Consider the following 26,135-nt stretch of genomic DNA (forward strand, 5'->3'; position numbering starts at 1 on the left):
TGAATGATAAGAACACTATAACACAGTTGTAGACCCGTCAAACGTTCCTGCATCAAAAATTAACTGAAGACTGATGGAGCATCACATGTGTTCGCACGTGCTTAGTGGCTTTCAAAGCCATAGTCCGTTTTTTGAAAATACAATAACATCATTACTCTGAGTTTTAACCTGTTTCATTGGATCTTTTAAGCCCTCACTTAGGTCTGGGGTTGCTTTAAGCTTCTTTTGTAAAACCAGATTAATGCAGAACAGGCTAAATCAAGCGCTCTTTAACCCATGTTTGCGAAAACTGGTTTAAGGGTTGTGTCGATCAGGCCAAGCTTGCACAGGAAATGCTGTCTTCTTTAACATGACACATGCACCATAACTCTTGTGATCGCAATCACAATGTTGCCACACGGTATCCCGTATAACAGCCTGTGTTGTTATCAAAAACATGCCCCCAGGACTCTGGGTTGAGCAGATGTAAAACGTCACTACAAAACATGCTGGTTGCAGATTTGTGTCAGCTGTTCGAGTTAAGCACATCAGCATGTGTCACATTATTTTACACAAAGCAAGCAGTATCCTTAAAGGGGAACACCGGAGCCAAATTTCTACCTTTTATACATCAAGACATGCAATAGCGACAAGCTGCTGTCTCAGTATTTTTCACCAGCAGCTAACCTTATTTTCTAGTGTGGCAACATTGTACAGGATCTGAGGTGACTGTCAGGTGGGCCCACGCTTTCCTGTTTCGGCCCTGTTTACCAACCACAATGTGTTCCACCCACCGCTGTTTTTCATCTTCATCTCTCCATACAAGCAATGGTAAAAGTGACAGCCCCTAACACCTCTCCCACACACAGACTTCTTGTAATATGAGCTATATAAATTATTTAATCATCAGCTCCACGTTTGAATCATATATTCCTCTTGAATCACGTGTGGGTTGTAATACAATGATTGTACAATCATCATCAACAATGATAATGTTTGAAGGTTATTGTAATCCACCTCAAGGACATTGTGAGAATTTGTCTGTTTCAGGTCTTTATCTTGAGCACTTAAGGTACTGCTAATATATTGATAAGTGAAGCTTCTGACCAGATGCACTGGTTCATAAGATATTTCTGTGTTTTTAATCTTTTTACACACAGACATGCAGGCAAGCACTAACCGCCCCAGGCACATCACTGTAAAACATGCTTGAGGGATCAACTCTTTAGCCCATGTCCCACCAGGTGCATTTACATCTATCTGGCTGCATAAGGGTTTTGTTCAACCTTAGTGTGAACTCCCACTGGAAGTAGAGTGTTGCCTTATGAGTTAACCCAAAACTTTTAGGCTAATGTGATCATTAAATCACGCTATTCACTTCCAAAATAAACCTCTCCTGTTTACGGTGGTTTACATATGGCCCTTCCTCACCAGTTAGACTTAATGGCAATAATGAAGAAACTGGAATCTGTGCATAGTATTTGAAAATGTCCAGGTTCTTTATGATGTTATGGACTTTCTGTCTACTCAATCTACTTGGCAGGGATTGCTGTGCCTGAGAGCTAAAATAGACAGTGGAACAGCGTAAGCAGTTGCTTGTGAAACGTGTTGTGGTACATCTGGCAGGACCACAGGCAATGTAAAGTGACCATAATGCAGCCTGTTTGTGGCCCACATGCACCTAGTGGGTACAGGGCTTTAGTAGTACACATTTGTGCTCAAGGCACCTTGACAATAAAGTTTTAGATGTTTTCAAGCAGCAGATGTGTTTTAAAATGTGGCCATGCGATCATATCACATCCTATACAGTGTTAAAAAACACATGTAGATTTGTGTTTTTGTTCATGTATTGCCAACATCAGAGGCAAAACCTCAACATCCATCTACCATTTACAGTACAATATCACAACTTAGAGTTTTTTTCCAGGAAAACGACTGTTGCATTGCCTCTGATGGATTTGGCAGCTCTTTCACATACTGTTTCCTCAACAACCTGCTGCGTCTCAGTTGTTTTAAATATCAATCTCAGTCTAATTCTGTTTCTCTGCAAAGAACAAGAATAGAAAAGGGCTTCTCAGAAAAAAGGCTCCAATGGTGTGAGGGGAGAGTGGTAATGAAGAGATGGGTTGAAATTTGATGAGATGAGTTCTGATTGGTTTAGTCTTTGAGTATTACAACCTCAACAGCTATAGCTTCTAAGAATAGGAATACAGGGTCATCCTGAGGGTGCAGGGGATTAAGTGAATCATGTAGTTGTCATATCTTTGTCACATGCTACCCTCCGTCTGGCTTTTTCTAAGACACCAACAGATTTAGTTACTTCAATGTTGCCAGAAAACACGCCTTAATATATTTATTTTGAGCTTGTCTTGGTCTGTGTTTTCACCAGTGGCACATGGTGCTCAAGTATGCACTGGTGTAGAGTAACTTAACATTTATAGTGCATACAAGTTTGCCTTCAGATGGTCTCATTTCCTGAGCTGGGAAGTCCTTTCCTTTTATGTGCTTTTTAAGTTTTGGAGTGTGGAAACAACATGGGCGCTATGAACAGTTTTCTTGCTCCAAACATCTGAACAACATTGATCGCTGTTTACAATGTTTGTGTGACCGCAAAGAGCAAAGGAAATAAACCAGGAGAGCCGTGACATTGGATGCAATTCGATTATTTCTTGTGAGAGATGTCCAGGTAAAGGTATACTGTAATTTGAAGATGTTTGCTTTGATTGAATGTCAACAACTCAGAGAGTTGTCTACCAAACATTTCTATTTGTAAAATTGTAGTGTAGCAGTTATGTTCCTGTAATTGTGGCTGTTAAATGTGTTATATAATAATGCATTCAGGCTTTGCTGGCATTTTGAAGGACCCACTATATCAAACTCAACCGAGCTGTTGTCTTCTGCAACGTTGCTGAGCTGCTGCGGCTGTGTCACTAACCTAGCAGCATGACTGCCTGTAGCAGCAGGAGGGCGTGTGCCTGGTAGAGAACACCTGGCCTCCCTGCTGGTGGGGCAGGAATGTGCAGGGTTGGGGTGGATGCGGGTGGAAATTTGCAGCGTGTTCAGAACACGACCCCTGGTAACATTTAAAGGTGCCAGCGTCAGCAGGAAAGAAAAAAATCAGGGGAATGTGCTGCTTTAATCAGACCTGCATCTCTGTCTCTCTGCTTTCTGTTTGTTTTACCTATGCGTGTGTTTTGTTATGCGCGAGTGCTGCATTACTGTACAGAAGAGGGCCTCTTGTTGTAGGGAACACTGTCCCACCCCTCTCATATTTCTGACTTAAGTGTTTAGTTTAGCTTTTTTCTTTCATAATAATCTTTCAGAAGCATCACTTGCTGCTCTGACAGCTGTTTTTGTTTCAACTTTATCTATTAGTTCAAGACAAAGTATTGAAGCCTCATAGAAAACAAACAAATAAAACATTATGCTTTAATAATGAGCTAAAAAGAGCTACTGCGAGTCTCCATTATCTGCATCTTTGATTCAGCAGGAATCTCCGTGACAGGTGTTAGGTTTTATGAATGGCTCTGTGTGTGTTTGTGTGCACAAGTAAATGGCTGCTCCTTGGCACTGATGACTGTAATTTGCATAATGGACTCACAGGCCACACCGACAGAGAAAAATCAAGGAAATAGTTTTTTTTTTCTCTATTTCAGAGAGGTGGATTCTAGAAAATTTGTACTGTTTCTTTCCTTATTTAGTGGTCAACACATTACTCTTTAACTGATGCTGTTGTCCTTTACTCTATATCTGTGAATTATTGACCTTTTTAAGTATTTTGGCTTGTCAAACAAAAATTGTAGCAGTGGTAGCTGGACCAGAGCTATTGCTCTTCTATTGCCAGAACACAAGGAATCACTCATTTTAATGTTGTTTTTAACAGCTCTTTACATTGGCTGATCATAGAGCACTTGCACATATGATGACACTCCATGCTGACAGAGAAACATTTTTGAGTAAAAATACAGATGGGGGCAGTGGCAGGAAACCAATTAAGAATATAAGAATGTTGGTTTCTGAGTTTTTCCATGACATACTGTTTATAAAGCTGATCTGTTTGCTGTAGCATGAAACAAAACAATTTAGCATTAGTTTCCAGCTCAATCATCATATGCGTCTAGTTACATGAGAAGTGGCTTACAACGGAGTCCTGGACTTATGTTTTTCTTTCCTTCCCCCCCACATCCTTAATTAAGAACACAGAAAAAGTAGCCTGGTTGGTGAAACCTCAATCTTGTGTATATAATATTAAATAACTGATTGAGATTCTGGGCCCCTTACTTGAAGTGGTATTATTCTTTTACTACAGCTTTTTTTTGGTGGCACATGTTCATCACTTATGGTGAAATAACAACTGAAGTGCTGTAGGAAGCTGAGAACTGGAAGGGACTGTGTAGTTTTTCCCAATCAATGCAGTTGGGGCTGGCTGACTCAGGATTTTCATTCATGCACTTGGAGAGGCTTATTCCATAAGGGTTCAGTAAGGTTCAAGCAGAGGTTTGCAGACGTTTGCAACACTGTGCAGCTGAATTATGAGGAATTTAATACCAAAGGGGAGGAAACTGAACTCGACATTTGGCACTGATAAAAAATAAATCATGATTAGTACAGTTTACTTCCAATTAGTGGAAGAGTATGCACTTTAATCATATACTACATGATTTCAGTGCACTATGAGAGAAGCAAGTTACATTCAAACTGGGAAGAAGATTAGAACAAACTCCTGGTTGTGTTATGGGAAATACAGACTGGGAAGGCTTGGCATTGTAGCATGCTTTCCTAAGTGTTGTCCTTCATTTGATAGCTGCCATACCTTTACCAGTTGCCGTGGTGAGAGGTAAAGATGCTGGAAAAAGCTTCTAACCTTCCAAACTTCTGAGTAATTTGTTTGACTCGTTTTTTTTTTTCATGCTGTTTGGATCATTTCTCCTCTCCACTGTATGACTTAACCATCAGCCGCATATGGCTAACCCTAAAGGAGGCCAGAGGTCATTTGCTGCCCACATTCCTTCAGCTGCAGCGTCCCCACCTCCCACCATGCAGGCACATTTTTTTTTTCAAATGTTTTGTTTGAATCTGTCGGTTATTCTGCACGCACACTCTCACACACACACACACAGATGTAGACATGAAACAGCGAACTGTCGCCTGTTGTTGCTACCGACATAAAATAAGTAGAGAACAGGGGGGTGGTCTGATGATGGAGGAGGGGGAACATGTCTAACACAAATTGTTCACAGCAAAAAAAGGGCAGGTAGAGAAGAGCGGGGATGTAACAGAAAACAAGATGTAACAGGAAATCTTTTTTTTTTCTCTCGAGCACATCGTGGCCTTGCTAAATGTAACAATAAGTCATGTCAGGTCTGTTCTATATTGCGCATTTCACTAGTAGGTTCAAATGAGCTGCGAAGGCTGTGAAGTTGCCCCCCCCCCAAATCATTCATTATGAAGATGGCAATGATAAACTCAGACAGTGATTCACACACATAGTGGCACACATCTGTAATTGACCACCTGTTTGTCTATGGCCTAGTTTGTGCTTTATGAAACAGTGGAGCGGTTATGTGCAATTCCTTTGGGATTCTTAACAGCTTGCTTCTTATTTCAGCTGCTCCAAATGCAACACAAAGGGACAGAAAACCATACGTAGCAAGATTCTTTGAAGAAACCGGGGATATAGATGGAAATGCACAGGGCAAATAAAGTTCAGTAGTCAGCCGATATTTGAACTCTGAAGCAACTTTTGTGTTGATGACTTTTGTTCTGTTGGTATATAAAAAAAAAGAGCTATTGAGAATTTTAGTGCAGCAGGCAATTTTATTTGTGTTTTTGCGTACATCTGGATAGGTCAGAGCTACAGAATGAATACATGACCTGATTCTGATGTACGACAACATGTGTGTATGTTTATGTGTTTAAGTAGGTGTGTGTCTATATGAATGCCGTGTATTCCTGTATACAGACAGGAAGGCTACAGGACCGTCTGTGTTTGTAATAAGGTACAAGCCCACCAGTGAGGGAAGCTTTAGGGTCGAGGGCCCTCATACACACACACACACACACACACACACACAAACACAGAGGGATGCACTCCTGCCTGTTTATAAGCTCTGCTGACTGCAGGAAGCAATAATGGTAGCGTGCTTCCGGAGTTCCGGAGGCTTCTCTCAGGGGAGTGTGGCCGTCCTGTCCAGCTCAGCAGAGCAAAACTGAAAAGAACACAGCAGAGCAGAAAATTATAGAACATTGGGAATAGAATAGAAAATGGTACAATGCAACAGGACAGTGAGGAATACAGTAGAAAAGTGCAGAAGCCAAAATATTAGAATGGGGACAATTTCAAAGCGAAAACAGTATAAATAAAAAAAAAAAAAAAAAAAAAAAAAAAAACTTCCACTGAAACAGATGGAAAATAATAAGGCCAAAGCAAAGGTGACAGGAAACATGTAGTAATTAGTTTGCTGTAGCCTTGGCAACAAAGCTTAGACTAGGTTTGATCTATTATTTTAGTGTATTTGGCAACAATTCTAGTGTTATTTTTGACTTGGATTTGGTGCTTTCACAGACTTTTTAATTATTACGATAATTTAAATCCACAGTTGTTATTTGAAAGTATGATGAAATGGTTGCACGCTATGTGTATGAACTGTCTGTTATTAGAATGTCTTTAGCTGGATGGCAACAATATCAGAGCAGCAACAGAGCAGGGAAGCCGATACAGCCTGGAGAGAGTCTATGTGTCAAAGCTCATCATCTATGTATCCCACAGCTCTTACTCAGTGTGAGAGAGTGATAGGAGCACAGCGGCCCATCCAGCCTTCCTTCCTTCTGCATGGCTTCATCCCTGCATCCGTTTCTGCTCATCTCCCTGGCCCATTCGCCCTGTTGACTCTGCTGTGTCTGCTGGCATCGGTCTGCATGCTCGTCTGTGTCTTCGTACGTTTGTGTTTGTACTGGCCCGTGCACTTTGTGTGAATGTGTTGGTGTCACCAGGATGACCTGCATAGCCACCTCCAGATTGTTTTGTGATATAAACCATAGGTTTTCATGGGAATTAACAGAGGTGGTAAATTGTCTTCTCCTGTGATTGATTTTGTTACTTAATGACATCACTGATCGTCATCATTATGCTCTACATTGTACATACTCTGTGTGATGTAACCCTCCTCTGCTCTTTTCCTGTGTAGGCTAATGCTCTATTTCATAACAGTGTAAGAATGTCTTCTGACATTAGTGGGGGCGGTTTTCTGCCACTTTCCAATAAAAACATGGTGGATTCAAAGATAAAACTTGGGATAACCCCAGTGATGTCATCAGGATTACCTTTTCAGCCTTTTTAAAAGCCAGAGATAACATTATAGAACCATTTCTATGGCTTGGCATTGCCTGCCTGCTTCTTGTGAAACATTCCCTGATGTTTAAAACCAGTTGAGTGCTCCTTTAACAAATATGTAATGGCTATTTGCGCTTTTGTATGATCTAAAGGTGACGGTTCAAGACATAGACATGCTTTTTTCTCACACCTGGATTCACGAAGGAAGCAAAAAATGTTGAACTAAACTTAACTAGATGTAATGAGATATTTTTCCCCAAATTGTCAGTTGAAGGGATAGTTAAGCACTTATTTCCACATTAAATAAAAAGATTGCTACCTCTCACTGTGGAAATATGAAGTTAGAATCAAGAAGTTAGCTCTTTTTTTGCCCAGTAACCTCACAATGACGACAGATTGACATGTCTGGTAATACACTCTTGTAAAACCACAATTCGTTGTTTTTACTCTTTGTTGCTCAGCTGGGAGATTTATATACCAAAGCTCCTTGGTATTCATATTTTTATGTGGTTCTGAGGTCAGTAGGCATTTAGCCAGGCATTTTATGAAGCACTTAATCGAGTACTGCGACTTGAGATTGATTCAGAAAAATAGGAGTGTTGTGATGTCTCACTCCTGTTTTTCTGAATGTGTGCAGGGAACTGTACAGTATATGGTGCATATTAAAGATATAATCCTCTCATGTGCAACTTAAACGTTTGGAGGTGAAAAGGTGAACTGTGCGATTGTCACTTGTGCCACCAGTACAGATGTGTATGTGCAAGGTATACATAAAAGAGCACACAATCTGCTAGTGGTCACGGGGTTTGAACTGATGTGTAGTGACAAGCAGCTCAGACACACTGGGAGCCCCACATATATACCATACACAAACACAAATGTCCTGTCACAGAGCCATCTGTACAAAAGCGGCAGCTCTTGACATTGGGCCACGGCCTCTTGTGGGGTTATTAAATGTCCTGTCGTGGCAAATCAACCCAAACTAAAGATGCAAGAGGAAAGACAGGAAACAGAATCCACTGCAGTGGCATATGCTCTAAGACAAAATATAAAATCTAAAGGCTAGGAATCCAGATTATAGTATTTGTTATTTGTGTGCAATATTACAACTGAAAATCACTTGGAAGTGTTTTAGTGCTGGGCAGCTGTGTGTTTTGGGGTAGGAAATCTGCAGCTTGCCTAGTCATTGACATTCTTTTCTCATGAAGCATTCACTCACTGCGCTTGTACAGGCTTGCATCGGAGTGTGGCTGCCTTCAGTAATGCAGATGGGGAAGAAAGTAGAACTTAGTGTATGTCGAAATATTGTGTTTTTGTGGACAGGTGAACCTTTACCAAGGTGTTTGTTTGTTTTTCTGCCCTACCCTTTTTACCGTTTGTTTATCTCACTTATCATTTTCTCCTCTCGATGTGTCTTGCAGACCCTGGTAAGAGCGTGATGAGCGCGCGCTTCCGCTTGCCTGCTGGCAGATCTTACAATGTCCGGGCGACGGAGCTGGAGCGAGACAGGCAGCACACACAGGTTGTGTGCAACGTACTGCTGCTGGACAACACCGTCCAGGCCTTCAAAGTCAGCGTAAGTACTGCTCTTCCATTTAGTCAGGCCAGAGCGAAAAGATTAAGTATATTTCACTCAGTTTGAAATTCGAATCAGAAGGTCATTAAATCATAGAGCAAATAACTGAGCCCACAAATAAACATTCATTAGGCCAAGCAAAACCTCCTAAAAGAAAAACAAAAAAATTAGAGCAACAATATTGAACCCCTTTCCTTCCTTCCTCTCACAGTCCTCCCTCCACTTCTCCCATTACTGTAAATTTCCCCTCGAGCCCACCTTAGATTAATGTTGGTGGGGGGAAAGCCTCTGTGTGCCTGTACACGTTGGCAGACACTTGTAACACAGCCCACACTATGTATTTTTTTTTAATATACTCAAAATTGTTTCTCTGATACTGTCTTCACTTTGTTCCCTTTTTTGCCCCGAGCTTTGATTCCAGTCTTGTACGAGCACTCAGTCATTCGCTTATCTTGAGGGAAGAGAAAAATTGTGTGTGTTGCATGTGCTCCATACCAGGTGACAGTTTGGCTTGTGACTGATGTGACAGTCGTCAGTCACAGGCTTCATGTCAGCATGTGTTTGATCAGGCTTGTCAAAATAAAAGCCGGGGGAATTCCCTTTGGTCATTCACCCGTCTTTGTCTGATCTCATGTTAATGCATACATTATCCCTGAGTGCTGATGTGAGAAAGGCCTGTCTGTGGATTTTGTAAGTGTGTTTTGTTGTTTTGGAAGCTCTTTCACTTCCTGCTGCTCTTCGCTGTTCTGCTCTTTCTGTGGTTTCTACCAAACTTAGTGGAGATGTACTTTTTCGTGTGAACCATAAACCAAAGGAAATTTCTATTACTTTATCTGACACAGAAACCTCTCATAGGTAGATCACTATCTTACACAATATCTTCTATATACATGTCTCCCTCCCGCCCTCCCTCTCTCTCTCTGTGTTTCCTGCTCCAGACACTTCACCCCTCCCTCTGCATCATGCTGAATGAATGACTCGGTCTCTGTCAGTTGCTCTGCCAGTGTCATTGATCAGACCCCTGCAGCAGCAGTAACTTCCTGGAAAGACAAGCCATCCTGAGAGCAACAATACTTCTATTGATCCTCTCTCTGGCCGAGTGGCCGTGATTCTAGTGCAGAGGGAAAATCCAGAAGCACTCCCTTATTGTCATGGAAACCGTGGAGCTTGTGGTGTGTCAGTGTGTCCGTGCAGATTGAGGGCTTGTATTGATGATCTTATAAATGATACTTCATTTGTCTGAAATGATACCAATACAAAGCAGAATCTCTTGTAGCTTGATAAATGACAAGGAATTTAAAAAAAAAAAAGCCCTGCCTACTCCTGACCCACCTCTCCACCATCACAAAGGCAAGGTCAGGAGCACAATTTATTCAGGTTAAAAGCAGTGGTAACCACAGCAACCACTACACACCACATAAACATTCAGCTGTCCACGAGAGCTATTTGGTAATCAAGTAAAAAGCAAGAGAGAAAAGTAAGAGGCAAAGCAGTGGTTGACTGCTAAAAGGAATGCAGGAGATTTCATGATATATTACATGTTACTAGAAAAAAAGACATTTAGAAGTTGAGGTTTTCTGTCTGATAAATGATAAATTATCTGATAAATTAAGTGAAATATAAGCAAGTATATTATTTGCCTCTTTTTTAGCCCTAATGGCTGTACTCCAGAACACAACAAACACACACACAGACATATCCTGGTTGGTCCCTGCAGCCAGCAGAGAATCACTGTGTTGTTATTGTTAGTCTGAAAAAGAGGATTTTAATTACTGTAAAAACATTTTACCATAAGGTCCATTTGGTTTCATTCACTGTCCTCCATACTAAATGATAGATTGACATCAATTTATGAAGTAACTTTTAAAATCTGAAGTATATCAACATTGCAGACCTCTTGGTGTTTTCTACACACCATAGCACGAGTCCTCCTTCAAATTGTTCTCCTCCTGTCTGAACAAGCTCACGCATTCCTGAATTTCCCTCGTTCTTTGACTGAACACATACATGCCACATTCATTTGTGTTTCCGGCACAAGGAGGGGAAATAAAGATGTCACAGCTTTTGTTAACCTGCCTTTATAACAAACTTGGGATTTCCCCCCCTGAATGCCACTGGGGTCCATCCGGTGTTATTGATGTTTGAGGGTTATTTCCCCTCTAACACTGAAGATAGACCCTCAGGGTGAAAAACTTATCAGAGCATCTCCCCCCTCTTGATCCCCCCCTTCTTTTTTCCTCCCAGCCGATCTCTCTTGCTCTGATTGCTCTCTATCACTCCGTCTCCTTCCTCTTCTCCTCACTCTCACGCACACAGACACTATTTCAGTCTGTGGTGCTGGTGGAGTGCACAAAGGACGTTTGTCTCACCCAGTCGCATCGTCAATCACTCCTTTTCTCTTCTGCCATGCTCTTTCTTTTTCTTCCTCAGTGTCTCTGTGACTCTCTGTCTTCTTCTTAGATTTGCTTTCTTTTTCTTTTTTTTCCTTGTTTGAAAGTCTGTCTCTCAATTTATGTTGTGTTTCTCTTCGGGAGTGCTACCCCATGAACTGTCCACAATATGGAGTTGCTGTAGCTGCTATAGTTTGTTGATGAGAGTGTGTGTGTGTGTGTGTGTGTGTGTGTGTGAGGACACGCCTGCCTGCGTGCATGTCCCTTGCTCGGTTTTAACAGTGTATGGCTGTTTGCTCTTGCAGTGGCAGCGATCACACACTTGGCTCAGATACCCGAAGAGGCTAGCACCAACCAACACACACACAGACTGGCAATGGTGTTTCACAGAGGGCTCCTACATGCAGCTGAAAAGCTGCCTCATACGAAGGAAAAGCATTGGACACACACATACAATTTTTATTTCTCACACAGAGTAGTTAGGTCTATTAATAGATGGAGAAACGCTGCATTACTTTTTCACTTTTTTTCACGTTTTTTCATATTCAGCCACAGGCAGCTGGTCACAATCACCAGACGCTTTACAACCACCGTCTCTTGAATTTAGCAACCTTTTAAACACTGAAGTTCTTTAAATGTGTAAAATATGAGAAACATGCTGGTGTCATATTTATGTACCCGTAGGACAGAAGATGTAGTCAAAAATAAAATCTATCCCTGCCATTCATGCCATTCTCATTAAATGTCCCCCAGATTTAGACCCAAGAATGGCATACATGAGATTGTTTTTTAGACATAATTTCTACAATATGACACCAATGTTGGATATAATGAAGTGAGTCTAATAGGTTTAGCTAATAGGTTTACCCTAGTGTGGCATATCCTGCAAAAATCTACATGTTTTTGAGCATTTTGATGGTTGACTGTGGAAGTATTAGCAGGAATATGACACGCTGCAGAGGTAAGTGCAGGGTGGTGAGGACTGTAGCGTCACATTTTCTTAACAGCAATGGATGTGAACTACAATGAGAATGGTCAGCAGAGTCATAAAATGATGAGGTACCAATTCTAGTTAAACGTGTCTGAATGTCAGGACATTTGTGATACAGTGTAAATATTACATTGTTAAATACAACATGTATATGTCGTCATTTTTTTTTCCATCACTCAGACATTGCAGTGGAGCTGTAGGCAAGCTAGCAGGGAAGGGGAGCTGGAGCACAGTGGGTATCAGAGTTGACTCACACTTAACAAGGCTTTGACAGCAGTAGACTGCACATACACTAACACACACACACACACACTCTGCCAGTTATCCTAGAGGGCAGCCATGTCAACATGTCAACTGTCAACTATCATTCCATTCGTTCTCCCGCGCACTCTCACACATGCTGTGCTGTAAAACTGTGTCACCAGGGCAGAGGGGAGAAGTGGAGGAGAGTAGTAGTTGTGTATGCATGCATGCAAGTGTGTGTCTGTGCTCCCATGGGAGCTCTGATGGAGTTACACACTCTCTTCTTTCCTCTCTTAAAGTTGCGGCATGATCAGGTGTGAATTTCTGCTCCACTTGTGGGCCCACAGTTTATCCTGGCGCCCTCCCTGCTACACTCTCAGGAAATGATGTGATATTAATGATGAATGTAATAAATTATTACTTATGTTTTTTTTTTCTAGCCATTTGTTCATTTGTAGCTGGCGTTATTAAATCCTTGAAGAGAAAAATATCCTGTTTTGTACCATGTTTATTACTTTTTTTAGGGCTTTTAATATAGATATGCTAGGACCATTTATTTTGGATTGCCAGATTGAGCAAGACCTTTTCATTTGAAGCAAATGCTTTCAATTATCTCTACTTATTTGTCACTAACTAACTAGCTCCCTTTTTGATAGTAAATTATGACCGCAGATAAGACACAGGTCTGTGTTGCTTACATTGTCATGGTGTCATAAAGTTTTTTGTGTAGCTCTGTGACTTTGCTCCTTTTTTCAAACAGGTGTTTTGTTATCAAAAGCGCTTAATAGCCCACAGTCACGCTCATTTCCTCAACCATGAAATTCGGATGGATGCTATTAAACATGTACAAACCACATACATTTTAATTGGGTGAAGTGCTTCAATGCAAATAATTTAAATATCTGTAGGGATGTGGATTTATGTATGTGCAGAGAGCGCCAGTACCATGTTTTAGACTTTACTCTTCTTCTGTGACCTCTTACTGAGCAGTTCAGGAGCAGCAAAGAGGCAGCAGTGTGATTCAGGAACATTTTGCAAGACCTTAATTCATTCTTTGTGTTGTATTGTTTCTCTCTGCAGAAGTCGGATGACGGCCAGGTGCTGCTGGACGCTGTCTTTAAGCACCTGGAGTTGACTGAGAGAGACTACTTTGGCCTGCACTTGACTGATGACTCCTCAGATGCACCAGTAAGTATGAGGTTTTCAGTGTACACAGCTTTGTGTATGTCACATTGAATTATGAATCATCTGGACATATTGATATTAAATTAGACATTAAAACTGTAACTTTACTATAAGCCTGTGTTAACATGCCGGTGTGTGTTTGTGTCTGCATGCTGTGTGTGAGTATTCCTGACAGGTCAGATGTGTGTGTGGCCAGTGGTGAATAATTTAAGTTGTGTAGTCGTGCTTTATGGTGTCTCTAAGTGTCTCTCAATCAATATTTTACAGCGCTGGCTGGATCCCAATAAACCCATCAGGAAACAGTTAAAAAGTAGGTGAACTTCACAACATAACACATTAACTAATCCAGTGCATTTTAGATAACATCAGAAAGTTCTGCAGTCCAACCTTGGTGACAGTTAAACATCCACAATCCAACCTCAAGACAAAGTCTCTCATCCATGCAGTCGTGTCATCTAAAATTCTGAATTTGCTTCAAGCAATGATTAAACTCCATTTCAACTCTGCTCCTATTTTTGATAATGACTAATAGAATTTGTAACATGTAGAACAATTAAGGAGTAGCTCGAGTAAGATGTGCAGTCCTCCTCCAGCAATGATTGAACTATGCTTCAACCCTGTTTTTATGCTGACTGATTGACTCATTGAAGAAAACAGGTTTTTCTTTCCCTCTCATAGAGCACGGATACAGGCTGATGTGTTACTATGAATGAATATGCAATCTCTCCATTGTAGGATATATAAAGGGTTTGGTAATCTTAATCTGACAAATTTACACTTTGAGTCATTTATGCCACCTATATATATCCTGTTATCAGCCATAAAGGTGGAGTAGCCTCTGTGTTATAATAAAAAGGGATCTTTCTCACATTTTTAGATGCATGTTCATGGTAAAGGGATTTCCTGTTTTTCTGGTTATTTATCAATGACACTTATTTCCTCAGGAGGGTCTCCCCATAACTTGAGCTTCAGAGTCAAATTCTTTGTCTCAGACCCTGGCAAACTTCAGGAAGAATACACACGGTAAGATTCTTTTAACACCACTGAGAGGATTGATGGCTCATTGGTGGATTTCATCACTGCAGCATTAGACCTCTGTTATATGGTATTGGGCCTCAATTTTTTAAATTGCACTGTTATAAGTTATAAGTTGCTTTGCTAGATGTGTATGCCTTCACACTAGCGACTGCCATTGGCTAAGGCATGGATTTTTGGGATTGTCAGTTCCATGTCAGGAATGCCTGCAGGAGCTACCTTTATATTTAGTATGTCAAATTATTAGTGGTCAAAGTTCCATGGTCATAACTCGAAGGATTTCGAAGCTATCCAGGACAAACAGTGTAAGATAAAAAGGCAGCATCGGAACTCGTAGAACAAAACACCAGCAGTTGTTGTGGACAGCGTGTGCATCTTTGTACCCAACATATACACTTACATGTTTTAAAGGCATTTTTTTCTGCATTGTAGCCTTCTTGTTTGCATGTAATGTATAATTCAGAATTGTATTTGATGTGCTTGTTTACATTACATTATGTGTACTTTTATACATTCAGCGAAGTGTATATTCCTTAGCTCCGGGTTGAGACTTTTTCTGATGTAACATTAGGTTATACTATTAGTTTGCTGGCCTTTGTGTGGGTGTTGAAAATGGCTGCAAATGGGGGTATATAATGTACCATAGCTGCTCAAGTAAAAAGCTGTTAGGTCTATAATGTATACATGTGTTTCTTTTCTGAAAACCCTTGGTAAACTGGGAAATATATAAAATCTGAATCCCTTTTGCTCTCTAAAGTGAGTAGTGGACCTTGAATCTATTTGGATTTGATGTATCCAAGTCACGACTGAAACACACTCCTCATAGCTCTCCTACAGTGTTTATGACATTGGTAGTGTAGTAAAGCTTCCTTAAGCCCTATTGATAACTTTGGATTTGTACCCAGATCGTTTTCCATTGGTGTGTTATCCTAATGCAGTGTGTTGTCCCTCCTTAGGTACCAGTATTTTCTTCAGATCAAACAGGACATATTAACTGGAAGGTGAGTATGTTATTTGGGTGGTGCTGTACCATTTCCTTGAAATGATGAGTCTATGTATGACGAGTGGAAACTTGAGTGTTCTGTGTTCTTTGAAAAGAACTATAATACCTTTTCATCTGTGTGTTGTGTGTGTGTTGTGTGTGTGTTCCAGATTGCCCTGTCCTCACAACACAGCTGCACTGCTGGCATCCTACGCTGTTCAATGTAAGTAGTGCTCCCTGGATACGCCCATTCTACATAACGATGGAAAGGCAATTCATTAGAACTCTGTGTAGCTACACACAAACACACACACACTGGAAAATGTAACGACTGTGGTTGCTGGAGTGCATTGTTGCTCTGAAGCCATTAGAATTCAATTAAGCTGTGTGGTGATATGTGATATAGAAGGCTGAAGGATATTTTCTTTTCTTTTTTTTAAATTCAATCGTTTAATGGGCAGTGTATTATGACGTAGCACTCAGCTGTATTTATGCGTTTCATTTTACTGAATGGAAAAACAAAAAAACTTTATTACTAAAAATAGACCTACAGATGAGTCTGTGGAGGTTGAGCATGAACACTAATCTCTACTGTTGTGATGTTAAATGGTCTGTCATCAGAATGATGGTGACAGGGCCTGGTCTGTCTGTCGTCTTCGCTGCTCCTCATTGTTTTCGTGCAGCCCGTTGCCCTCTGCCTGTTTCTTTGTTTTATCTCCAGCTAGTCTTCCTCATCCCTTTTTCACTCCCCCCACCCCCTCCTCTCCACTCTCTTTTTATCCACTTACAACCCCCCCTCCCATCCTCCCTCTTTCTTTCCCCGCTCTTCCTCTGTGGCATATTTTGCTGGGGAATATGCACAGCTACGGTATATAGGTCAGAGAAGAGATTTGGCCTATCCTAGCAACATCATGACACTACTGCTTTTACACACCACACACACACACACACGTGTGTATCTAGGTCCATGTTGTCACTTTGCGCAGTGCCAGCCTAGATTATGAAGATAAATGTTTGCTTTGGGAAAAAACGGCTTGAAGCAGCTGCTATGCTGCTAATTCAGTTAGCACAGCCTGAGTGCCAATGCTGATGACTCTAAATCCCACACTAAAGCTTGCATTCTCGAAACATCACAAATCCCTCCCAGCAGACCTCAATTCTTGTTTAAAATGGACCAAATACTGTCTGAAAACCATAGCAACGCCATCCTCAGACATAAAGGAAAAACAAGCAGTGTGTGGATGAAGGCTTCACTAATGCTTATCATACCTCGCTTTAAAGCTAGTTTTCTGGAGTGTTGCACTTTTTATTTATATTATAATAATCAATATTCACATTAAGGGTGGTCGATGGGTGGGGAACACACTCACACACTTAGCTTAAACACAACATGTGCAAGTAAATGCATCATCACAAATGAGGAGTGGAACTTCTTGTTTGATCGGTAAGTAGCTCCAGCTTGTCCTCCACTACCAGCCAGTATGGATTCCACATGACAAGATGGATATAAAAAGAGTTATCACGTTGGCTGGTCTTTGACTTCATTGGTCTTAACACTGTACCTTGTTAGAGTAATAACAGCAGCATAAAATATAACACCAGCCTACTGTTCTGAAACATAAACTATTGAGCGTACACACATATATATATATGTCCCCGGTGGTGTGTGCACATCAATAAGTGGGTGAGCCAGAATTGATTGGTTGGTCAATATGCTTAGGCTACTAGCTTGTAGGTTAGTCAAGGGACTACTTGAGTGAATTGATGCTTTTGAGCTTCAACTGTGAGCTAGTGAGCTAATGGATTCACTTTGAACTCTTTATCTCGGAGCGCTCTGAAAGCATTTCATTCCTTACGCCTCTTTCTGTTATCTGCGATCGCTCCTTCCATGTTTTGTTATTTTGAGATTCAGTTAAAACATCTGACCTCCCGCCTTAGGGAATGCTGTGTTCGTTTTTGAATTATTGAATTCTGAACTTCTGATAGTCACAACGTTTTTGATAGAAAATCAGACCTAATCTTACATTTTTGATATTTCAACAGAACCACTTCACTGTACATAACAAAAATCATTCTGCTCTCTTTAGCACATCTGATAGTAATGACAGACTGTGGTTCAACCAGCAGTGAAGTCACAAAAAAAAAAGCAGCCAGTTTTTTATCTGCAGGTTTTTCTGTAGATGTGCACAATGAGTAACAATGTGTTTTTTTTTTCTTCTTCTTTATGATTTATGGCACATTAACTGTGGTGTTCTGCAAAAAAACATGTTTGGGTTCTTTGTCCTTGTAGCCATGATCATGCTGTTTCCAATAGAGCAGTAGAACTTTATATTATGATGACAAATGAGCCCACAGTGAATGAAAATGTGATTTAAGAAATGCTTAAAAACTGCTTGAGGCATGAATTGTTTAGCTGTTGAGCTGGTAATAAACTGTATCCACCCACCTCTGCTTTATGTTTAAACATGAAATACCTGTGGTGGTGTTATTGTTTGACATAGCAGTATTGTTGTGCCTTTAGCTGTGAGGAAAATCAGTGTGAACATGTAACAATATAGACACATTTACTATTATATATACACCAACATCCCACTCATTGTTGCCTTATATAATGAGCATCTTATTCTGTGGTGGTTGTCAATACTGTGCTTTTAATACCCAGTCTTGTGTGTTTTTTCCCACACATAGGGGCTTTTTGTGGTTATGTATATTTTCTTAATTGGATTGTCATAGACAGTGAAAGAATTTGCAGCAAACATAAAGATTTCCACCACTGTGTTGTTGTTTCAAACCTCTTCCTGCACCAACAAGCGCACACAACAATGTAAATGAGATTACAGGAAGACAGAAAGATAGTGTCAGAGAGCAGTGTTTGTCAGAAGTTTTGTGTTGTTGTACAAATGTGTGACACAGCGATGTTGGTCAATGACAGCAACCTGAACAAGTTTCCACTGCCAGGAGGACACACTGAGCTAAGATATCAGCTGTAGACTTGCATTTTCCAGTCTGCAGCTGATATAGATAGATGACACAATTTATCTTTATCTATTGATCTCTAGTTTTCAGCGAGTGGTGTACTTTCTGCAGATATGGTGATAAAATTCTTTGTTCTGTTTGTTAAACGTTTGATGTATTGGCATGACATTAATCTCTTTTTATCTCTCTTGTCTTTTTGTAGCCGAGTTGGGGGACTACAGTGAAACGGAGCATAGTTCAGGCTATCTGTCTGAGTACTGCTTCATTCCAAACCCCCCACAAGACTTCCACAAAGAGGTCTCCAAACATCACCAGCAGCATAGGTACACAGAGACACTGCCTAAATTGATCTTTATCATTTAATCTCTGGCTGCCTGTCCCTTCTTTCCTCCTCCATATGTCACTACCCTGTCATCCTCACTGCCTTTGCCCTCACACACAAACTCACATCCCTGTGTGCTGCTGTCTCTTCTTCTCTCTCAGCGGTCTATCTCCTGCCCAGTCAGAGTTTAATTATCTGAACACAGCACGCACGCTGGAGCTCTACGGGGTAGAGCTGCACTATGCAAGGGTAAGTAAGGTTTTTTTTCCGTGTCTATTATGCTTGACTGTTTGTGTGTGTTAAATGCTCTCTATATACATACAATTAGGGCTGTGTGTAATCCCCCTCCCCCCTTCAAAATCTCTGAGCACTGTCTATAAGCCACCCTACAATTCTTATGATCGCAACTGATATCTGGAAGTTTCCATCTGTAAAAGGTTTTTCCCCTTCCCACTGTCACAAAGCTTGATTCTACTGTATGTTGTAGCACCATTTTCATTCTGGCAGCGACTTACAGAGCTAGGCCACTCTGTGCTGGGAATGAGAACAGGTTGGAGGAGCTGCAGTGTGTAGAGTTGATGTTGATGCCCACACCCTGCAGGAAAAAAAAACACTCACTGGCATTCAGCTCTCACCATAGCACCAAGAAATAGCAGCAGAGAAACAAAGTAATCGTTTTTTAATCAGTTTTTTTATCGTTTGTAGTCTTCTGTCTTTTTAAGCTTATCTTGTATAGATTAGATCCTCAGCTGCTGAGAGAAACAAGATCAATATAAATATGAGGCCTACATGTGGATTCAACTAGAGACCTTACAGTGATGCTAATTTAAAAAAAAACTTTTTACATAGTTACTAAAACATAAAAAGTACAGACCCTCATAAACCACAATCAATGTAGCATTAATCAGGACAGGTTAGGTGGTGTCCTTAGCCACAATCAATGTTTGGAATTATCTAGTTTAGGGATCTGTGTCAAAACACACAGAAAATCAAGCCTTATGTTTTTTTCTGGCTCCTAATTGGCCCTTTGGAAGTGACTATGCATGCCAATAATCATGAGTCAGTGTTACCTTATTTGACAAAAATCAATGACTTTCCTGTTATTGGAAAAAACCCAGGTTGTACTGGTTAATCAGAAGAACATGAATCACCACACAGTCACCATGACAGTCTAGTATACTGTTGGAACTTATTGTGCATGTTAATCTGACACATATTATTGTACAGGCTTTTCCTGTTGTGTTTCTGGCTCCTCTTCTGTTTCTATGTGACTGTTCTCAGCCACCTCCACCTTCACTACACTCACTATTCTCCTCTCCTCAGGACCAGAGTAACACAGAGATCCTCATTGGGGTGATGTCCGCTGGTATTGTGGTTTACAAGAATAGGGTACGGATCAACTATCTCCCATGGTGAGTGATGACACGCACGATATAAAATTTCACATACAGGCCTGTTCATGTATCTGCCTCAAGCCTGTGATCAACGTGTCACTGCGCAGCCTTAAATCTGGGACCACAGGGACTGTATGTATTGCACAAACACCAGGAGGACAGTCATTTTGAGGAGATTACACTCCTTTCTAATTCATTATTTAAAAAGTACAAGGACACACAGATGGTGCTAAAATACTGACACGGAATCATTCTCAATTCTAGCAAAATGCTCAGTTGCTGTGCTTGAGGTGAGAATGCAGCAAAGTCCAGTGGCAGGCCCCCACATTGTGCTTTGTTTGTACTACTCAAGAATAATCACTGACAGAGCTACAGACCAATCTGTAACTAGCTGTTACACTTTGCTCGTGTTTTTTTTTTTTTTTTTTACTGCCACTGTCTGCGTTTAAATTCTGGAAACCATGGAAACCATGAATTGGCCTCTGGTCTGATGTTTTTGAAAGATTTATGTGTTGCGTTTTCAGTCAAGGAAGAGACAAAAAAAAAGTTAATATAACACTTCTGATTCAGTTACAGGGATCGCAATAGGAGCTTTCCAGAATAAGATTACAGAGATGCGATAAGTGGAGCCTACAGCGATGACAGTGTTATAAGTTTTATTTTAGACGCTTGGTTTGCATGTTTTAATTATAGCAATGCGCTTAGTCGGGTCAAATGAGTGGCAGCAGACATGGGTTTAGTGAACATGTATCATCGCTGTTGCAGTAAGGATGAAGGAGGATTTTATAAAGAATGAATACAGAGGATAAATGGGAGAAGACCAAGTACTAACCCATGTGGGACACCTTAGCAAAACATTCCAGCTGAACAGAAAAGCTCAAGTTAGACGGATAAATATGCACAGAAGATCAAAACTAAACCAAAACACATTTTATTTTATTTTATATTATGTTATTATATATATTTTTTTACAAGGGAATCTTGTGATCAGCTGCTTGGAGTCCAAGATGTAGTGAGGCTAGTAACAGAAATCTTGGCAGCTATCAGATGTAAATAAGGGTATCTGCAGAAAAGAAGCATTGCTAGGGGGTCAAAAAAAAAAGATTGATTTTCATTGATATATTCCAACTGTCCTCCTCCCTATCAGATTTCCTACTGAATGGGGGGCGGGAAGCTGTGGATCTTCTCAGCACATACCCACCTCAGTCTGGTGCCAGCTTCACTTGAACTGCCTCCAGGCACCCTTCTTTTTTTGCTGAGAAATGAGCTGCATAATATGCTGGAAACCTCTCACATACTGATTATTGACATGGCATATGAATGTTTAAGCCTGAGTTAATCTTTTTTTCCAATTATGTAGATGATTTCACCAGATATTTCTGTTGAAGAGCGCAGTGTTTAACTAGGTTTCCTGGAAATATTACAGGCATCAACTATACTCACTCTCCATATGTCTTTGTACTCCTTTCATCTCTCAGTGTCTAAGTCACTTACATCACTCTTTTTTTGTTTCATGCTCTTGTTCTCTCTCTCCAAAGCATTGATTCTTGGAAATCTCCCATGCTTTACTGCTGCACCGTGGGAGGCTAAATGTTAATGGGTGCCGGGGGTGGGAGAGTAACTACTCAAACCCTAGTAACTCCGGAAGATAATTCACTCATGTGTAGGCTTAACACATGTACACACATCCTGGCCAAATGCACATAGCAGCTGGTGTGTGTGTGTGAGTTTTTGTACATAGAAATTGTGGGTATATCAAGCAAAAGCATGATATTTTGAATGTGTAGAACCAACACGAGTGGAGGAAAAACAAGCTAAAGCAAGGTTGTGTTTGCATCCAGTCAGCTGCGCTAAATTTAGAGCCCAACAGTGGTGTCCCCAACAGCTGTTGACTACCGTGTGTGTGTGAGAGAGTGAAACATAATCGTCAACAGTATCTCTCAGCTCCTACACTGACTGATTTTTTTTTCTCACTTTTTCCTTCCACTTCACTGTCTATCTCTTTCCTCAATGATTCTACATGTGATTTATTCCTACTGCTGCTCATTCTTCTTATCACAAATTGATCAGCAACGGTCAAGAGAGCTAAAGAGTGAGAGAGAGAGACATTTAGATTTTTTTGCCTCTTTCCTATTTCTGCTCACAGCAGCCTGACAAATGAGCCACACTTAGATGGGGCATGACTCACGCTCTGCCTAAGCGTGTGTGTGTGTGTGTATGTGTTTGTCCATGCAAGTGTGTGTGTGTGTGTGAGTAAGTATGTACAATATATTTAGCAGGGAGCGATGACTCACAGCAGCAACAGAGCGGGATTATGGTGCCGCTCTTACTCTTCAGCGGACTTCTTACTGCGGCCACGCGTGTGTGGCCCTCTGATTAGAATATTACTAAGGCTATTTTCTCATCCTGTGTTTGTGTGTGACCAGATGATACACACATTGATGACACCGCAGTGCTGTCACACTTTTTTTAACCAATACCCTCCCGACTATAGCAGTTTAAACAAACAGATGGAAAGTGAAGCATGTGTCCGTTGACCTGTTCGTGCTTCAGGCTTTAACATATCTGTACTGTACAGTGTGTGGGATATGGTGGACAAGAGCAACATCAGCACTTTAATACTGGTAGCAACTAACTTTCCATTGTGTTTGCCTTTTTCTGCTTTCAGGTTGAAAATAGTGAAAATATCTTTCAAGTGCAAACAGTTCTTCGTCCAGCTGAGAAGAGAGGCGGTAGGTGTTCACACACACAAACACACACACACACACACACACCCACACCAACATTCAAACACATATGCACACATCTTATCTGCCACCTCCTTCCCACAAATGTGTCAAGTTTGTGAACAGATGGAGTTTATCCAGTCTGATTGTATTTTTCTATATAAATGTACCGTGGCTGCCGCGGCTCTGTAGATGCTAACTGAGCACTGTCTGCATATGTCTGTGTAACCAATGTCAGATTAACCCCCTGCTGTTTGTGTCCTGCTTTACTCTACTTTAATCCCCCACTGCGTCTTGCATCCTTTGTTCGACACGTGAACGTCAACACGACAAACAATTCTGCCGTCAGTTGGATGTTTCTTTTCACCAAGTGTAGTCACTCGCTTCATTTTTAAACTAGCCTTTAATTAAACTGCTGCTAACTGACAGACCCTTTCTTCTTATTTATCTTTCATTTGTCCCGTTTTATTGCTTATTGATCTACACTGGGCTTGCACATAAAATAATTTAACTGATAACAATTAAATGCTGACATTGCATTTTGCTGTCTACTCCTATGTTTATGTCCATGTCTCGTCTATCTGCTGCCATCCACTTCCTGTCCCGTCACTCCATCTGACTCTCTAAGAAAAATACAAAATACAGCTAATTGGAAAATGCACCACTACATAATGTGTTGAAGGTACCAATGTCACCCTCATAGGTCAGATGTCTTGCAGTGTCTCACTCACTGTTATTCCCTATTCTGTGCACACAGACTGAGACTCGAGAGACACTGCTGGGTTTCAACATGGTCAACTACCGGGCCTGTAAGAACCTGTGGAAGGCCTGTGTGGAGCATCACACCTTCTTCAGGCTGGAGCAGCCCATCCCACCACAGAAGAACTTCTTTGCCCATTACTTCACCCTGGGATCAAAGTTCAGATATTGGTGAGGCACAAATACACACATACAGAGCAACAACAGCATGCTTATATCTGAAAAGGGTTGTAGCCCTGACATCCAGACAGGTCCAAATATATGCACGTACCAGGCTGGAGCCTGCTTTGTCTGCAGCTCACCAGTAGAACCACTTCAAGGATAAAATTCTGAGTCAATGCATTTGTTTTGGTCTGGGGGGCTGAAACACTGAAAGGATTCTGGGTGCATGTCTGCTTACCTTTCCACAACTTCATTCCTCCAAGATTTTCAAAAAAGTAACTTGTTTATGTTTGGCCCTGCAGCTATTCTTTTAAGTTGCTGTACAGCTCATTTCACAGACCTAAATTGTTGCTGCCACTCCCTCCTCAAACAAACCACTTCTTCTACATTGGTGGAATCTTTTTTGATCTTAAAGATGAAAATGTTTTTTTCCTTACTGGAGTGTGATATTATCCTATGTCAACTTTGTTTTACTTCACTTGGTAGCATCTTTCATTTGCTTCCTTCCTTCCTATGAAGTGTGAGTGAGAGATGAACTGGGAGTTGGAGGTGATGCATTATTGAGCAGTGATGATGCAATGTGAGCAAGCTTTGTCTGATGTTTGACTTGACGTTGTGTGAGAGTGTGTGTTTGTATCTGTGGGTGTGTTTTTGCCCTCTAGATATTGACAGACTTTTCAGTAAGGATGTGCTTTTGAATATTGTAAATGTGCGCTGGTAACATGTTGTTAACAGCGGTCAGATGATAGAATATGTCACACTGGCAGTGTGCTGGTGATATTTTGATTGATTTGTTTTGATGATTGATTCTCCTGAAGTCGCTTTCATGGTTACAAAATAAGGCACATGGTTCTGTTGTCACATGGAAACCATATATATCTCTATCCATAGACTTTGACTTTGTTTTTTTTTTTTGTTTTTTATTGCCAGACCACTGACTTTTTTTGTTGTTTCGGTTTTCAGCGGGCGGACAGAGGTGCAGTCTGTGCAGTATGGAAAGGAGAAGGGCATCAAGGACAGAGTATTTGCCAGGTAATAGACACGCCCTAGTTTCCCAGGTGAATGTAAGTATAGAAAAAAAAACATGTTTTGGACCCCCAACAAAATTAATATCTTGGTCTAAGCAGGTCTCCGAGTAAGCCGCTGGCCAGAAAGCTGGTCGGCGGAACTGACTGGGAGTCTGTCAGCAGGAACAGCCTATCGGATGAGAGATTGGAGACCCAGAGCCTGCCCACTCGCTCACCACCTGGCACGCCTAATCAGTGAGTTTTAACTACAGTTTTTTTGTTTTGTTTTGTTTCATCAATATGTCCAAGAGAAGTTAAACATTTCCGTAAATACCTTTTTAATAATAGGAAATACTATTGTATTTGGGGTTTGCAAGAAGAAATAAGTTAAAAATAACCAGTGCCTACGAGTAACACTGCAGCATTACTGTGTGGAAAAATTGCAAAATGCATGTTACCTCACTTCAGTTTAGCCTCACTTCCTGGGCATTGTGGGTTTTTAGATTTAAAGTGAATACCACACCACAAAGTGAATGAACATGAATGTGATTTGGATTGGTTTTTGGGTCATGATAAACCACAGATATATTTCAGGTTGCGCTTCTAGTCCTTAAGCATGATGTGTCTTTGTGTGTGCGTATCAGGAACTCACTGTTTGTACAAGAGGGCACACGACTACGCCCATCCTCAGTCGGTCACCTGGTTGATCATGTGATCCACGCTTCACCCAGCCTTCCTGTCTTCTCCTCCAATCACAAGTCAGCATCGTCCACACAGGCCAACAGCATCAGCCTCGACTCTACACCGTGAGTTAATATTGATGATATTGTTCTTCCTCTTTCCCCTTTCTGTCTGTGTCCTTGCCTTTGACATACATCCCACCCAAAGTCTTCTAACCTGGAAAGAACATCAGCTTTTGACTTGGTGGCAGATCATTAGTTAGATCATAAATTCACTTCATAAATAGAACACCCTCCCCCCTAAAAAACAGCCACCCTTTAATTTGGAAGTTACATTTTACTCATCAGCGTTGGTCACAGTCTGTCTGACTGGACTGTTTTTTTTAAGTGTCTGT

General features: G+C 40.9%; 1 protein-coding gene across 3 annotated transcripts in view; it reads left to right on the plus strand.

The window, feature by feature from the left end:
- The window catches only part of ptpn4a (protein tyrosine phosphatase non-receptor type 4a), a 49,379-nt gene that overhangs the window by 11,468 nt on the left and 11,776 nt on the right, over positions 1-26,135 (plus strand). The window contains exons 1-15 of one of the 3 annotated variants that reach the window (XM_028394354.1): positions 2,436-2,665; positions 8,734-8,888; positions 13,593-13,700; positions 13,965-14,007; positions 14,642-14,720; positions 15,689-15,733; positions 15,885-15,937; positions 18,893-19,013; positions 19,174-19,261; positions 20,336-20,424; positions 23,075-23,138; positions 23,890-24,062; positions 25,017-25,085; positions 25,178-25,315; positions 25,705-25,866. In XM_028394354.1, coding sequence (XP_028250155.1) covers positions 8,751-8,888; positions 13,593-13,700; positions 13,965-14,007; positions 14,642-14,720; positions 15,689-15,733; positions 15,885-15,937; positions 18,893-19,013; positions 19,174-19,261; positions 20,336-20,424; positions 23,075-23,138; positions 23,890-24,062; positions 25,017-25,085; positions 25,178-25,315; positions 25,705-25,866 — 1,370 coding nt within the window. In that variant the 5' untranslated portion in view covers positions 2,436-2,665; positions 8,734-8,750. Of the gene's footprint in view, positions 1-2,435; positions 2,666-8,733; positions 8,889-13,592; positions 13,701-13,964; positions 14,008-14,641; positions 14,721-15,688; positions 15,734-15,884; positions 15,938-18,892; positions 19,014-19,173; positions 19,262-20,335; positions 20,425-23,074; positions 23,139-23,889; positions 24,063-25,016; positions 25,086-25,177; positions 25,316-25,704; positions 25,867-26,135 lie in introns of those variants that run through there. The other 2 variants (XM_028394353.1, XM_028394355.1) reach the window with 2 other exon arrangements.

The sequence above is a fragment of the Parambassis ranga genome, chromosome 21, assembly GCF_900634625.1.
Source record: "Parambassis ranga chromosome 21, fParRan2.1, whole genome shotgun sequence".
In the NCBI taxonomy this organism is placed as follows: domain Eukaryota; kingdom Metazoa; phylum Chordata; class Actinopteri; family Ambassidae; genus Parambassis; species Parambassis ranga.